Source organism: Artemia sp. Qi Xiang Cuo, chromosome 12 (genome assembly GCF_049724085.1).
Source record: "Artemia sp. Qi Xiang Cuo chromosome 12, ASM4972408v1, whole genome shotgun sequence".
In the NCBI taxonomy this organism is placed as follows: Eukaryota; Metazoa; Arthropoda; class Branchiopoda; order Anostraca; family Artemiidae; genus Artemia; species Artemia sp. Qi Xiang Cuo.
Window position 1 is genome coordinate 31,367,595 of NC_142805.1, and position 15,176 is coordinate 31,382,770.

The following is a 15,176-nucleotide window of genomic DNA, read 5'->3' on the forward strand; positions in this document are numbered from 1 at the left end:
TGTTTTATTAAAAAAACTTTTATTTTTATTTGACAACAAATTTAATATCAGTAGCTCTATTTATCCCCTACTTACGTAAGAGAAAAGGGAATATGAATAAAACCGAAACTTCTGAGTATCTTGATCTTGAGATTAAAATACGGAAATAAACATCGATTGAGCCACTCCATAGAAATTGTTTAGTTTGAGAGAATTGGCTATAAGTCCAAGTTTTAGTAAATACCGTAAAACGTCTATTGGATTTCCACGGCAGAAGTTCCCTAAGAGAAATTAATCTAGCCCTATTTGCACTGAAAAACAGGGCAAATAAGCCATATTAATTATCTTCTCTTTGTCTGCAGTGGATGACAACAGAATTGTGCAATATCATAACCGTTTTTGCAAACTAAACCGTTGAAATAAAATTTTATCAAATGATCTCATAAAACCCTATTCAGCCTTATATTTCATGCCTTCTTTTCTTCCTTGCAAAAAAGAAGACACAACGAAGATCAACAAATAGAGTTTTTGACATTAAATTTCACCTGAATGTCTTAAAAACATTTTCCTACAAACAGTTATTATTATCATTATATGATAATATTACAATTATTATTATATTAGAATCATCATAATGTCATTAATATTATATAAATTACTATATTATATTAGTTATAAATTCACAGCTCATGATGCAAAGGCCCACTGACTCCTAATACAGTTCGCCAACTACAGAGAGTTGTTCAATAATTTAAAAAAAAAAAAAAAAAAAAAAAAAACCTACAGTAAACTCGAAAGTTGCATTTTCATTTTTGAATCTTTTGTAAAACTTAGAGATTAGACCTAGACAAAATCAGCACCATTGCAGCATTAATTTTACTGAGTCCCTAATTTCGTCATTATTATCATTAATCGCAAAACTTTCCGAACCGAATTTTACGCTCAACAGCACATATCGTCAAGAAAGTTGACTGTTAAAAAGACCTTCTTTGTTCTTGTACATAAAATATATGTGTGATAAGGGAAACTAATAATAAAAATCATTGAAGCACATGGCGGTGATAGACAGGAATATGGTTAACTGTAAAATAGCGCCTTTTCAATGACCGAATTTGGAACGGAGTTTCTGTCTCCCTTTTTAGTCAACTCTTCTAGAAAAGGAAATGACAAAACGGCAATAACATGAAGGGAGATGGAAAAATGAAGTTAAGATTTCACAGATACCCCGCCAATGAAAATACTTGAAAATGTTTTGTTTTGTATTAATATTTTATTATAATTATAAAGAAGAACACATTTTATGAAAGAATCAATCGTAACTGTTAGATTAGTATCTATAGCCGAAATTAAGAAGTGTCTTCAATCTCTTCTTTCTATATTTTCTGGGTTTTTTTTACATCCAATTTTAGTTACGATTTTGCTACATTAATTTTTACGCATGAATCCAGGGGGAGAGAGGGGGGGGGGGGTCAGGGGAGCACGTGCTTCCGCCCTCTGATAGTCGAATGCTTTACTAATTACAGGGGTGAAGGAGCGAAAAATAACAATAAGGGAGCCCAAGATTCATTTCTGTCCCATTCAAACATCTGTATCCGCTATTGTATGAATATCCCAACTTCCTCACCACCATTAATAATTGAAAAATTTTTAAATAACATTTTACGCCACATGGTAAATAATTATACGAAATTTGATTTTTATTGATTTTTTTTATCCATAAAATGGATTCCCAGTTGCATAAACGTAAGACATAAAGAGATAAGATAAGTTCCCACCAGGTTTAATAACATAATATTTTATTGCGCACGCGCAAAAGGCAGAATAGAGCGCAACGTAAATTTTCAACACACACACAAAAAAAGAGTTTTTTCGTAAAATGAATGAATAATCAATGATATGAAACCGGCAATGACACGGAGGAAAGGAGAAACGGATTTTTAGGGAAAAGGAAATTTTGATAGACAATGTTTTCTAAGGAGAGAATAGTAATGAATCTGTATTGCGGCGACGACTGGAATATGGTCAATCATAAAATAATGTCCTTTGAATTACTGAGCCTGAATGGCGTTTCTGTCTCCAATTTTAGAAAACTCTTCTAGCATGAAGACGGCAAAATAACAATGTGATGAGAGAGGACGAAGGAAGGGCTAATAATTCACAGATGTATCGCTAACACAATAGTCTTGAAATACCAGCAACCTGTTCAGTTCCAAGAAACAAGAATATAATCGAAACTTAAATCAATCTTTTTACTATGCCTATCATAGGTTATGTTTCTTCAAGAAATTACAAAAGGTTATGAGTAATACGATGAGTGAATGCCTTGTCTCAATGCTATAAAAAAGAACGCACTAGCGGTCCAGTGGGAGTTCTAAAAACTATTTTGCCAATGTTCTGAGATGAAGATATTTTGCTAATTACACGGACTTGGCTATCAGAAATATTAATGGAATTGATGTAATAATTTATAATCGGAAATTGAGAATCCGCAAATTGAATTTATTTTCCAGAAGTTATTTTTTAATTTTGCCAAGCCTGATGTGCAATTTCTGGGGCTTGCTTCTGGCAACATTGACACGAACCACTTGCTTGGATTGGAAAATTAATGTTCAAACATTTACGGACTTTATTTTTGGACTAGTAAAAAAAAAGGCTAGTAGAATAATATTGTTTACAAGCATTTTCGCTCATCTTTCTTCCTCTGTCATTATGACTGGTTGGTTATTATACTAAGTTCATAACAAAGGGGGGAGGTGCTATATCAGGGATGTATGCATGGGGGAGGGGGACTCAGGGTCCAACCGCCCGTCCCCCAGAATTCTTCATTCCCGAATTTCTGGGCACTTCTTATTGAAATTCTCATGTGGAATTTTTTTTACTAGCCCCCCCCCCCCTGAAAAACTACCATGTATTTGCCTCCTCTGAAAGGTAAACAATTTTCTTTAAAATTCCAACTCCACTGAACCATCTTATTTACATAATATTTTTGATATAACACTTCACAGTCCACCGATTCCAGAAACTTCTTTACTCCTCCTTCCAATTTTCATCCGCCCATTTAGGCAATGGTGTATTAAAGCTCCAATCTTTTCCTGAATATTTAAGAGCATGCAAGTACATTATCAAGTCTTCTGGCTGAGGATCTTTGAAATTCATTTTGCATTCAGCACAGTTTTCGTCAAATGTAATCCGAGATTTATCGCAGGTTGATTGTACTGATGATGGTGACTCTGGCTCAAATTTCTTCTCAGATTGCGTAGCAGCTTTGTCTTGTTTAAACGGCTTCTCGGCTACTTCAGCTGGCTGTGCCACCTGGACCTCAGTCCTGGCTGAATCTGTAAAACGATAAAAAAAAGTAGGAAGGACAATATACAGAACATTTTGTGAAATAATGTACATAAACGGTAGATTAGTTCTTTCTCAAAGCTTATACCCTGAACTTTGCATGGTAGTCTTGAATTCAACAAAACATAATATACAGTAAATAGGTTCGAAGTCAAAATCTTTTGTTATTCAAAATCAGTGTTCTAGATTTTCAAATAAAACCAAAAGAAGAAAACTCTATGACCAAAGACCATGCAGCACTAGCCTTACAATATCCACAGATATTCACCTTGTGCACTGGAATCAAATAAAACTGAAAATGAAAAGCCACAGACCCCTTCAAAAACGTGAATATATATATATATATATATATATATATATATATATATATATATATATATATATATATATATATATATATATATATATGTAGAGAGAGAGAGAGAGAGAGAGGACAAAGAAATATATATTGTTTGTTAAGAGAAAAAATTGAAAATAATTTTATGAAAAAAGCTTGGTGTAGAGGTGACAAACTCAGCCCGTTGTAAATAAAATATTTCAGCGCCATTCAGTGGGGACATCATGCAATGGTGGACCCAAGGTGGCGACCCCACCTAGGCATACATACAGTCTACATCCTTGCACTTTTAAATTACCTTTCTTCAAGTGTGTCGACCCCCCCCCTCCCCCCGCCAAAAAAAGATACCCTAAATTCTAGGTGACTTGGACATGTTCTCCAAACGGCTAAAGACCGTATCCATAGATAGTCTTAAGAAATAGCCAATAAGGAGCCAAGAGAAAAGCAAGCCTGATACCCCAGATCAGGCTCGAATGAGAGTATAAAAATGACTAAAACCTTGAGGGATATTTATGAGGGTTGATCAAATCCTCGATAAGGTTTAATGGAGGAGGAGTGTTTTGGGCCAATCCATGGGAATCTGCAGGGAGGGGAGGGGCAGGAGGTGCCATGATCACTTCCCTGGAAATTGGGGACTATAAAGTAATTATGAGGAAATCAAACGAAAGAAAGCAGAGTAGGAAAAAAACCATGGAAAAAAAAGTATGTTGGCTCCTGGGCGGCTGCCTGACAATAGGTTTTGACCCTTAATATGGGTAATATGAGTCCTAATTTGTGACTGAGCAACCCATTCCTAGTTTTCCACAAACGCTTTTTCTATGTGATTTGGTTGGAGCAAAAAAAAAAAAAAAAAAATTCTTAATAGTAATTTTTAATTAAATTAACTTAATTCTTAAATGAATGGTAAGTAAATAGCGATCCTTATCTATTACAAAAGTATAAGAGCATGAATATTCATAGCATTAAATCAAAGAATCAAATTTTTATGGTGATTCCAAACATGTAGGCCTATTTGTTTCGAGTTTGAAGTTAAACATCCCAAGTTATTAGTACATAAGAAAGTTCGCATAATTATAAGAAACAAGAAGGAAAACAACTTAAAAAGGGGGCAATCTCGCTAAAGATACGCCGTCAAATTCAGCATGTATGAGTATCCATGAGCCGATATCTGAAGCAACTATAATATGAAAAGTTTAATTTCGTATTTGCCCCCAGAATGGATACGTTTTTGGTGTCTTATCATTATTTATTTCTTCTTTTTTTTTACTCGGATTAAGTATATTGATCCAGTTGCTCACTTTGAAAAAGGTTTAATTTTTTAAAGTTATGAAGTATAAACCATCATATTGGTTTTTAGTATTCAAAATTAAATTAAAACTATCAATATTACTCAGTAAAATTCAACACTTACCGCCCTTCTGTATGACGGCCAGTACTAGAAATTCTTGTTTCATTTTCTTAGTCTTAGTTTTTATGTTTTACTTTGAACAAACTTCTTTGAAAATGCTGTACTTTTTGTAATCACTGAGTCTTAGAATATTAGATATGTCAGTGTTTGATAACACTAAAAAATATCCATATTGTTCAATAGTGTCCGTCCAACACTTTAGCATTGCTCAATAGAATTGAAAGGCAGGGATTCCTATCCTATTTTTCATAAGTAGGCTATTGTTTTTTTTTGTAATTACTTTACTTTTTTCATTTTAACATTAACTTGAATTTACTTCACATACTTTTTCCTTAGATTCTCAATTCCTCGTTCATTCAGCTAAAGCTTCTTAGTGATTTGAAAAACCTCCTTTTTTCAATTCAATGGCCGTTGCGTGTCAGTAAATGTTCTTAAATAATTTGGGCAAAAAGTCCAATTTTAGAGTAAAGAGCTAGGAGTTACGGAGGAGAAAGCCCACCGCTCATATAAAGAATAATTGCTATTCAAAAGGTTTCAAAGATGTTCCTCACTTTCAGTTGAAAATAACTGAAAATTTAATTTCATTTCTGATTGTTTTCCACATCATGCCTAGACCTAACCAAGATATATTGTGGGGTGCCGGCCCCCTTAAATCCTAAATATATTCCCGTGTCCCTATCCACCGCTGCTATTCTGGTGCGCCCCCCCCCCGCGGGTGAGTTTTCTGCGGGTGCCCTTGAGCCAACCACAAGCGGCCTAACGCTGTGACGAGCTTGTAGCAACGGAATGAAAGATTCAGCGTTGATTTTCCTTTGACTTTTCAAAAAGAGAAAAGCTCCTCAGTAGTAAGAAAACAATGAATGCTGTTCTAGGTAGCCTACCAATCAAGGTTCATAAAATAAAATTGAACGATTAAACAAATAAAAAGAAGAGATGTCAAAAACAAATTCCGATCTTTTTATAAAAAAAAAAAAACAGTTTGTTGCTCTCAGGGACGCAGATAAGGGGGGAATTACCCCCAAAGTTCCAAGGTGTCGGCGCGTAATGCCCACACGTTGGTATTTAGCTTGTCTTTTTAGTTTAATTTAGCTTACGTGTCTGCATTTGTCGGCATACAGAACGATTTTGTCGGCACACTCTTTATATCACCCCTCCAAACTCAAAACCAAAGCTGCGCCTCTGGTTCCTCTCTCTTTTTCAGTCCCCCCCCCTATTGCTTGGTTTCAACTCTAAAAGTCATTAATAAATCTTGTCATTCATTACATGAAGCATTACAATGATTTACATGGTTCGGAGCTGAAAAAATAGAATAAAAAAAAAAAAAAAAGAACAGAGAACACTACTGCCTTACAAATGAAATGAATGTCAATTTAGACTCATTAAGAAAGAAATAAAAAAGAAACAAATTGTCATTGTCACGAGTTATTTATGGTTTGAAAAATGAAAAATGTATTGCTCGTTGCTACTTTAAAGATCTTTATTGACTTTTAATGTCAAAAGATAATCCCCGCCGTAAATCCCTAATGCACCTAATAAAATGAAAGTGTTTCGAATAACAATCCTTGAGGGGCCAATTATTTTCAAAGCTTCTTTCACCTAGCAACAATGCACAAATGAGTAATTTATTTGAAAAAGTCTTTTCTTCAGTGTTTTTGACATTTAATAGCTGGTCATGAAAAATTTTTCATGATCCGTGTTTCGTTTATCAAACAAGTACCCAACCGAGTTTTGTGTTGTTCCTTCGAACAAAATTAAATTGCAAATAAAAAAAGTTTTCATACCTGATTCAAACATTTCCAATAGTTTATCTTCCTTTCCTTCTTTCAAAGAACAACATGTGTAATAGGTTGGACTCTATATCCCAGTTAAAAAATTTAACTTTAACTTCCCTTTTGAAACGACATTCTAAATGTGTACCTTTTGATATTTAGTTACGACATGACCATTACAGTGCTACTCCTGGACTATTTTAACAATCACTTATTTTAATTACTTAGATTTGTAAATACTAATTTAAGTAATTTGAAGCATCTAATTGCATTAACTAAGTAGAAAATTCTTACAATTAATAAAACAGCAAAAAAAAACATATGTAGGCAATTAAGAAAGTTAGAAATCTTGAGAATTTGACACACACCATGTTTTTAAAGTTCAGCAATTAGTTACCGAGAAAAAAGGACCAAATGTTTCAACACACCCACAGAATACACCCACAGAAATTTTTTCAAAATTTTTCATGACACATCCTGAGAGAGAGAAAAAAGATTGCTATTTAGAATAGGCCTAAAGAAGCAACGCATTCACATAAAACATTCACACAAACAGAAATTTTATTTTTCAAAGGCTGAGTAGATGAAAATGCGTAAATAGTTCGTAAAATTTAAGCTAATCTAGGATAAACTTGAAGCAATTAATAACTTTTATTATAAAGTGGACTAAAGAATAGAAGAACAAAAATATCGGCTTATGATTCTTAGCTAGTTCCCACGCCCCACGTCAAATCACAAGAACAAAAAGAAGTTCAACTAGGGATAAGTCATTTTATTAGACAGTAAAAAAGAAACAAAAAAGTTCTGCAATTGGAAGAAGAAAAAGACTGCACAATATTCTTTAAAAATTGAACTTGCATTAAGGCAATATTAAGGAGAAAAGTTTACAACTCAAGACTTGAAATGAACCCTGGTATTGAACCTCTCAGCTAATGAATCTGAAACTATTTATGACCTGGAAACAGTTATTTATTTTAGTATTAATATGTTTTGTTTTAATTGTAAAACTTTAGTTCATCCGCTGATGACGGTCACTGTATATGTGATCGAAATATCCAAAACTTTTTGTATTTATTTCACTGTCTAATAAAAGGACTTATCCCTATTTGAATTTTATTTGTTCGTCATAGAATGGCAGCATGGTCTTCGAAAATACCTAAATCACAAGAAATTTTACAATTCTTCTATAACTTCTTAGATTTTCCGTGTAAATCGCCTATTTTTTGTTATTTAGTTTTAAATGTTAAATACGTCTATACTTTTATATATATATATATATATATATATATATATATATATATATATATATATATATATATATATATATATATATATATATATATATATATATATTTCACGTTTTCGTTCTGTTATCCTTTCTTCTAGCTATGGCCTATTCGACTCTAGTGTTGAATATGTAATAATACATCTCACGCTTACTTTAAAAAACAGCCAACGAATAAATATTTGTAAAACGAGATAGCATAAAGTAGGAAAAACACTTCATAAAACATAAGGGGTTAAGCGCATACTACAGCTGAAAAATAACCCCTTTCCTTTTGAAACAACACTTTCCAAGGCCTTCTTTGCTGTAGATTTAAAACTAAGGAAGGAGCACGGTCCAGAGGGCAGATTTTGCTTGTAGGCACCCAAAAATGTGGGATATTTACCTTACTACCACTACAACTGACACTGATCACAGCCTCAAGTCGCCTGATGGTTACACAGTAACGCAAGGCCGTACCCAGAGGGGAGATTAGGGGGGATTGAACCCCTCCCGAAATGTTTTTTGACTTGTAAAAACGTAATAAAATATAGATATAAACAAATTTTGTATACGTTTTTGAGTTTTTTTGTGTGTAACCCCCCCCCCCCCGACGAAGAAAATCTTTGAGTAGAACCCCCTCCGAAAAAAAAATCCTGGGTACGGCCTTGCAGTAACGCATGCGCTTCCTCCACCCAAATCTAGCTTTATCTTCTTTATCTAGCTTTAGTTTATCTTCTCTGAACTGTGGTTACTATTTCTTTTAATCCGTTTGCACTAAGCCTACTCTAATCAAATGCGACAAGGACTAAACTGAATTTAAGAAAGAAGCCATACATGAGGAAAACGGGAAGTTTCCTTACAGTTATTCTACTTAAAAGTTGTTTTCTACAGACTATGATATTAACTAGAAGTAAATAATTAAGTTATTTAAATAGCAAGTGAAAAAAACATTAATGTTTGTGGCGGCTTCTGTCTGAAATTAACAAATAGTGTACTTTTTATGGAAAAGCCAAAAAGAAACAAAAAAGAACGTTTAAAATCTATTGCGCTACCGTCACTCTTTGCAATGAATTTAGCAAGGCCAAAACCGTATTGCTACTGGGCCACAAGGAGTCTATTTGCCAGAACGTGTAGTAGCCCATAGGTCCTAAAAGATACTAGAATCATTTCTCGGCAAAATAAAAAAAAGAATACGCAACGTGTAGTAACAAAAATATTTAGTTCCAATGTTTTTTGTAAGGAAGAAAGTGATAGGGTGTAACTGACCTCTCCTCTGTTCTCCTTTCATCAAACAACATCCCTAATCATAGAAGTTCACAGTAGGGGGGGCCTATGGACCCAGGCATTCCTTATTCAAATTATCAAATAAAATGTGATGTTTTATACCCCCCCCCCTGAAAAAATCTTTTGTACGTGCCTGTTTCTAATGTACACCACGTTACCATGTTTTTTAATTGAGCACACTGATTTCAACACAAAAAAATCATTCACTAATTTACAATAATTTATTAGAATCATTTTACTGCAAAGTAAGAAACACGAATTCACGACGTGTGTAATAGTAATGAAAATAATATGTTTATTTCAGGGACAGTTCTTTTTTCTTCTCTAACAAGAAACTTATTAGAACTGAAAGTTATCTTCCCTCTGCTGTCCTATCATCATATTATGTCACTAATGACATTAAAGTGGGGAAAAAGAATAAACAAGTTTTAGATGATAATTTAATGAAGCATATGGGTATCCTATGTTTTAAATATTTTTTCACCTTTTCTTCATGGGTAATTAACCCCAGGAGAAGTCTTTTATTTGAAAACAAACTGGGGACTAACTTTTAATGACAGTCTGTTTTTATCTCATTAGTAGCTGGCATCCAAATATTTCTATTAAAAGAAGACTGAAAAGACAGAGTGAAGCAAAAATAAACTCAGTTGTCCACGCCTGTATTTTCAGGACGACCACCCATATTGATTGGTTTAACTATTGTCTCATCGCACAATCTAATTGTCAACAAAGTGAGGAATAAAATTTCAGAGATTTACTACTTCTAGTTATTTTTATAGCCAGCTTTGGTATGAGCAAAGGGCCCGACACAAGTAGCTTTTTTCGGGTCCCAGTTTCAGCAGCTAAGTGGGCAAACGATAGCAGTATAAAAACAATGCCATTGAGCGAGATTTTAAAAACTAAACATCATGGACAATATTAGTCAACTGCAGGTTATTAATAGTGGCATGATTGATCCCAAATTATTATTTCGTTCTTTTATTGTTATTATTAAGCTCTTCTATTTTTAAAATTATTGCTGTTTTTTTTTATTTCATTAAGAAATGTTAGTTAAATTTAAAATTTTTTCATTAATTAATTATGAAGTTATTTCATTATTAAATATTTAATGATTATTATTTAGTTCTTTTGATTTTCTTGCTGAAGAGAAGGAAACGGTTTAGGATTTTTTTTTTTATAACCACGATGAAATTCGGTGCCGATTTCTTTGAAAAAAGCTACAAGTGTCCCCTTAAGGTGTATTTTTCAACAAAGGCAATTCGGTAAATTTTCAGTTTATAACACAATTTAGCTAAGATGAAAGTGAATATATCATTTGATGCCCTTTCTTATGCTCTTTCATTGTTCAATAATCTTTCCTGGGGGAAATTCCATTTTGAGCCCTTAATGGGACCCAAAAAGGTAAAATAGTCTTTAGTTTCGCCTCTTACTTACACAAGGACAGGTAATTTTCATGATTTAGACCTGACTCGTTCACCAAAAACTATGAATAAGATAAGATAACGTATGTTTCAAGCCAAAATACACTCGTCACAATAATAAAGAAGAAATAAAAGCTACTCTATTCTTTTTGCAAAAAACTGATCAAGATATCTTCCCGTTAGACAAATAAACTGTGGCAACGTACTCTTCAAGGCATCAGGAAGAAGCAATCCATCATTCCCGAATAAATTTTCCCTTACCCTCAAAGGACTTCGACAACGACTCAGACAATGCTCCAAATTTTCCTCCTCTTCTTGGCGAAGAGGGCAAGCAAACATACCGTCCGGGACACTTTTCCTCCTTTCAAAAACCTTCAGTCTCGAACAAATCGGAGGGCAATTAGATCTTATCTGCATCCAACAGGTAAGGTATCTAGCCAGTAAATTTAATTTAAATAAAATTGTTGACTAGTTGGTCAAAGGCCATTATTTCAAGCGAAAGAAAAACCTGTTTTATCCAGTGCCTCCTTGACTTTAAAAGGCCAAGATCTTTTCTTTCGTAACTGAAGTAACTCGTCATATTACCTTCAGTAGCCTATCCCATGGTAGCTGTAGAACCCTTAGCCAAAATTGTATCATTTGGACCATTCTATAACTTTTAAGAGATTACAGTCCAAGGTCTCCTTTAAGAAACTGAGTATGGGCAGTGGCGGATCCAGGGGGGCGAGGGGGCACGCGCCCCCTAATGTAGTTTAAATTAGTATAATTTACTTACTTAACGCAAGTTTGCGTTAATTAAACTTGCTCCTAACGCAAGTCTATCGGATCAACCTATTTTGCACCCCCCTTAAAAAAATCCTGGATTTGCCCCTGAGTATGGGTCATTCTGTGCAGCACGTACAATCTCTTAAAATAACCTAACTGAACGCTTTCTAACTGGGCAGCGTTCTCATGTCCCCAAATCTCTGCCCCGTAATGGAGAATCGACATTGTCATAGATAAAAAAAATTCTTATACAAAGACAAATTCTTTATTCACTAATTTTATTCCTAAAAAGTGAAAATGTTACAGCTCTTCCCCTATTAAACACTTCTTTAATGTGGGAGCTCCATCCACCATTACTTTGGAAAATAAAACCAAGATACTATATTTTTTCAACTACGAATATGAGTATCAATAATGTCCGAACCACATCATAGTCATATTTGTCGAATTACGAACCACATCATAGTCATATTTGTCGAATTACGAACCACATCATAGTCATATTTGTCGAATTACGAACCCCATCATAGTCATATTTGTCGAATTACGAACCCCATCATAGTCATATTTGTCGAATTACGAACCCCATCATAGTCATATTTGTCTAATTACGAACCCCATCATAGTCATATTTGTCGAATTACGAACCCCATCATAGTCATATTTGCCGAATTACGAACCCCATCATAGTCATATTTGTCGAATTACGAACCCCATCATAGTCATATTTGCCGAATTACGAACCACATCATAGTCATATTTGCCGAATTACGAACCACATCATAGTCATATTTGTCTAATTACGAGCCACATCATAGTCATATTTGTCGAATTACGAACCACATCATAGTCATATTTGTCGAATTACGAACCCCATCATAGTCATATTTGTCGAATTACGAACCACATCATAGTCATATTTGTCGAATATAATCGAATTACGGACGACTACAAGGGGCAATTATGTAGAGCGTTTCCAATCCATCAAGTTGAACACTCTTCAATTTTCAAGTGTAAAATTCATGAATGGTGAAGTAGAGGCATCATTTTGGAAATTAAAAAATTCAAGCTTTTCAAGCCCCTTTCTTGTCATTTGAATTTTCCGCTTCTATGGTGCAAGTGGGACATATTAAAGAAAAACACATGCTATTCATTAATCTTAGTTTTTTCTTTTTTTTTCGACAGATGTGAATACGGCATGATTCGGCCATGATAAGCAATTCCTTCTTTTAAAACAAAGATGACGGTAGCCAATCTGTTTTGTCACTGCCGACTTCCATTCGTGTTCCAGGCTCAGCAAGTTTTCGCCAAAGCATAAATAGGCTTAAGCATAAAGCATAACTGGCTTCTCTGGCCAACGCACCGAAATTACCCTTTAGATTCAGTCTTTCCACTAAACTGGGAGGGAAAGATGTCGCTGCCGTTTCAAGGCTTAGTATCTGGGGTCTCTGTCACAGACAAAAGGTATATAATGCAGATTTCCAACTGAGCAACTCTTTGGTAGCCAATGGATTTGGTGCTTGTGCTCGTCTATCAGTTTCTTCCATAAATGTTTTCATGAATGTTGTCTATTAAACGCAAGCTTACTCAGAATTTTTACATAAAACAAAACTTAGAACTAAGCATAATTTATAAAATAGTGAAATATTTTCTTGCGATTACTTATCAGCTTTAAATCTTATGAATAATTGGTAAATAGTGTTTAATAAGCAGGAATTGGTTGTTTGAATAAATTGACTGTTCACTATACAGGGAAAACTGTCTTCAATCGTTCATCATCATCATTACGAATAGTTTCAAGGCATGCTTAATGCCCTTTTCTTATAATTACAGGATAGGCTCGTTGGACATCTGTATTACATATTTTTTTTTTTTTTTTTTTTTTTTTATAGTGAGAAACTGCAAATGGAAAAAGTTATTTCCTATCTGGCTCTTAAAAAATATTCATATTGCCAGATTTGTTCTGTTAAATTCAGCTTTAAGCCATACCATGTGGTTTTGTAAAAAAAGAAGAAGAAGAAGAAAAGAAAAAAGAGTTGAGCTGCCCACTGACAACATACAATCAACTGTCAAAATGGGAAACTTTTCCCAATTCTTAATAATGTATAAAAAATATTGATCTTTTTTTGTCTTATTGTAAGTCTAGGTCAAATTACTACCCCCTCCTTGAAAGATCACGGGAGATGATTCGGGATATTAATATTGTCTTTCTAAATTGACGTTTGATGAAATGGCACCAGAATCATTCAAAAGGTTTGGGCATCAAAGGCTCTTAGCATAGCTTTAAATATCACCAACACTGAAAAGAATCCTCACTTATCAAAACGACTTCAACCCTTTCATTCTTAGAAATGGTCATATTTCTAACCAATTATTTTGTTGTAAGAATATAACCTGGTCAAACCAGCCAAAATTTCAGTTGCTTCAAAATAAGAAAAGGGATTCATTTTCTACAGCCTTTTCAAGCGTCAAATGACGAAATCCAAGAAGCTCCCAAAGCTCCTTATTACTGCTTTTCTCAGACGCTTCCCTGCCAGTAACAAGAAATCTAGGATTTATCTTCTTTTTCTCCTACTTCACGCTCAAGCTTTTATTCTATAATTTTTTTAAAGTAAAGAATTCTCTATAATAAAGGAGCAGAACTATTATAACGCTGAATAAAGTCAGAAAAAAGCCTGATATTAAATACTATACTAAGCAATTAAAAACCCGGGGAGGGGATCTCAGTAATTAATTCATTGTTTGAGTCATTCAGAGGTAAAATTAATTAAGTCGACCGACATCTTGAATTTTTATAGTCAAAGCCCTTGATTGACTCTTAGCAATGTATTTTCATAAGGATAATCCATGAAAATGGGGATTAAGACAAGAAAATAGAGAACAAAAAAGGTTTAGCCATTAAACACAAAACGACTTTTTACAAGCAAATTTGACGAAGTTCCTGCTTAAATGAACCAACCCAATCCTCAAAACTCAAACCTTAAAACTCATTGTTTTTCCAACCAAAAATTTAGTACATCAAAGTCAGAAACATTTCTTTATTTTTGAATTTCCTCCATTATTTATTTTATGGACTTAATCAATTTGGTTTGTAGATAGTTCACTAATACACTGTGTTTTTTTTACAAATTACAATGGCCGGGAACAAAGTTGAGGAAGAAAAAGGAGAGGTTTTTCCCTCTTAGGAAATTACAATTTTAATATTTAAATAAAAATATCGCCAAGCTCAAAATTGAAAAGTTTGTTTAACCCTTTTTTAATTATTGAGCTCCTTAGACTTCTCTTGTAGATCCTTCTCCATTGGTTACGCATACAGATGCTTATTCAGGGGAATAGAAACGGGTGGGCTCTTGGAATGGGGGGGGGGGATTGACAGACATCTTGACACTATCAAGGAGGACTTTCCAAAAAGGGAAACAAATTTAGAGGCAACCCCCGTCTTAAAACACGAGGCTTGAGGGGATGTCAATAGCCTGGTGACTATTGATGATACGTTTTACTTTTTTTAGGGGGGGGGGGGCAAAAGCCTTGGAGCTTCAGCCTTGGCTCAGTTTTTAAGTCCACTCATAATAACAATAATAATCATAATAAAATCATAAGA

At 34.1% G+C, this 15,176-nt stretch overlaps 1 protein-coding gene across 6 annotated transcripts in view; it reads right to left on the reverse strand.

Moving 5' to 3' along the window:
* Nucleotides 1-2,934: 2,934 nt before the first annotated feature.
* The window catches only part of LOC148946013 (pseudouridylate synthase RPUSD2-like), a 323,761-nt gene continuing 311,519 nt past the window's right edge, over nucleotides 2,935-15,176 (reverse strand). For all 6 annotated transcript variants that reach the window (XM_089097950.1, XM_089097954.1, XM_089097952.1 and 3 more), the window contains exon 11: nucleotides 2,935-3,314. In XM_089097950.1, coding sequence (XP_088954076.1) covers nucleotides 3,007-3,314 — 308 coding nt within the window. In that variant the 3' untranslated portion in view covers nucleotides 2,935-3,006. The remainder of the gene's footprint in view (nucleotides 3,315-15,176) is intronic.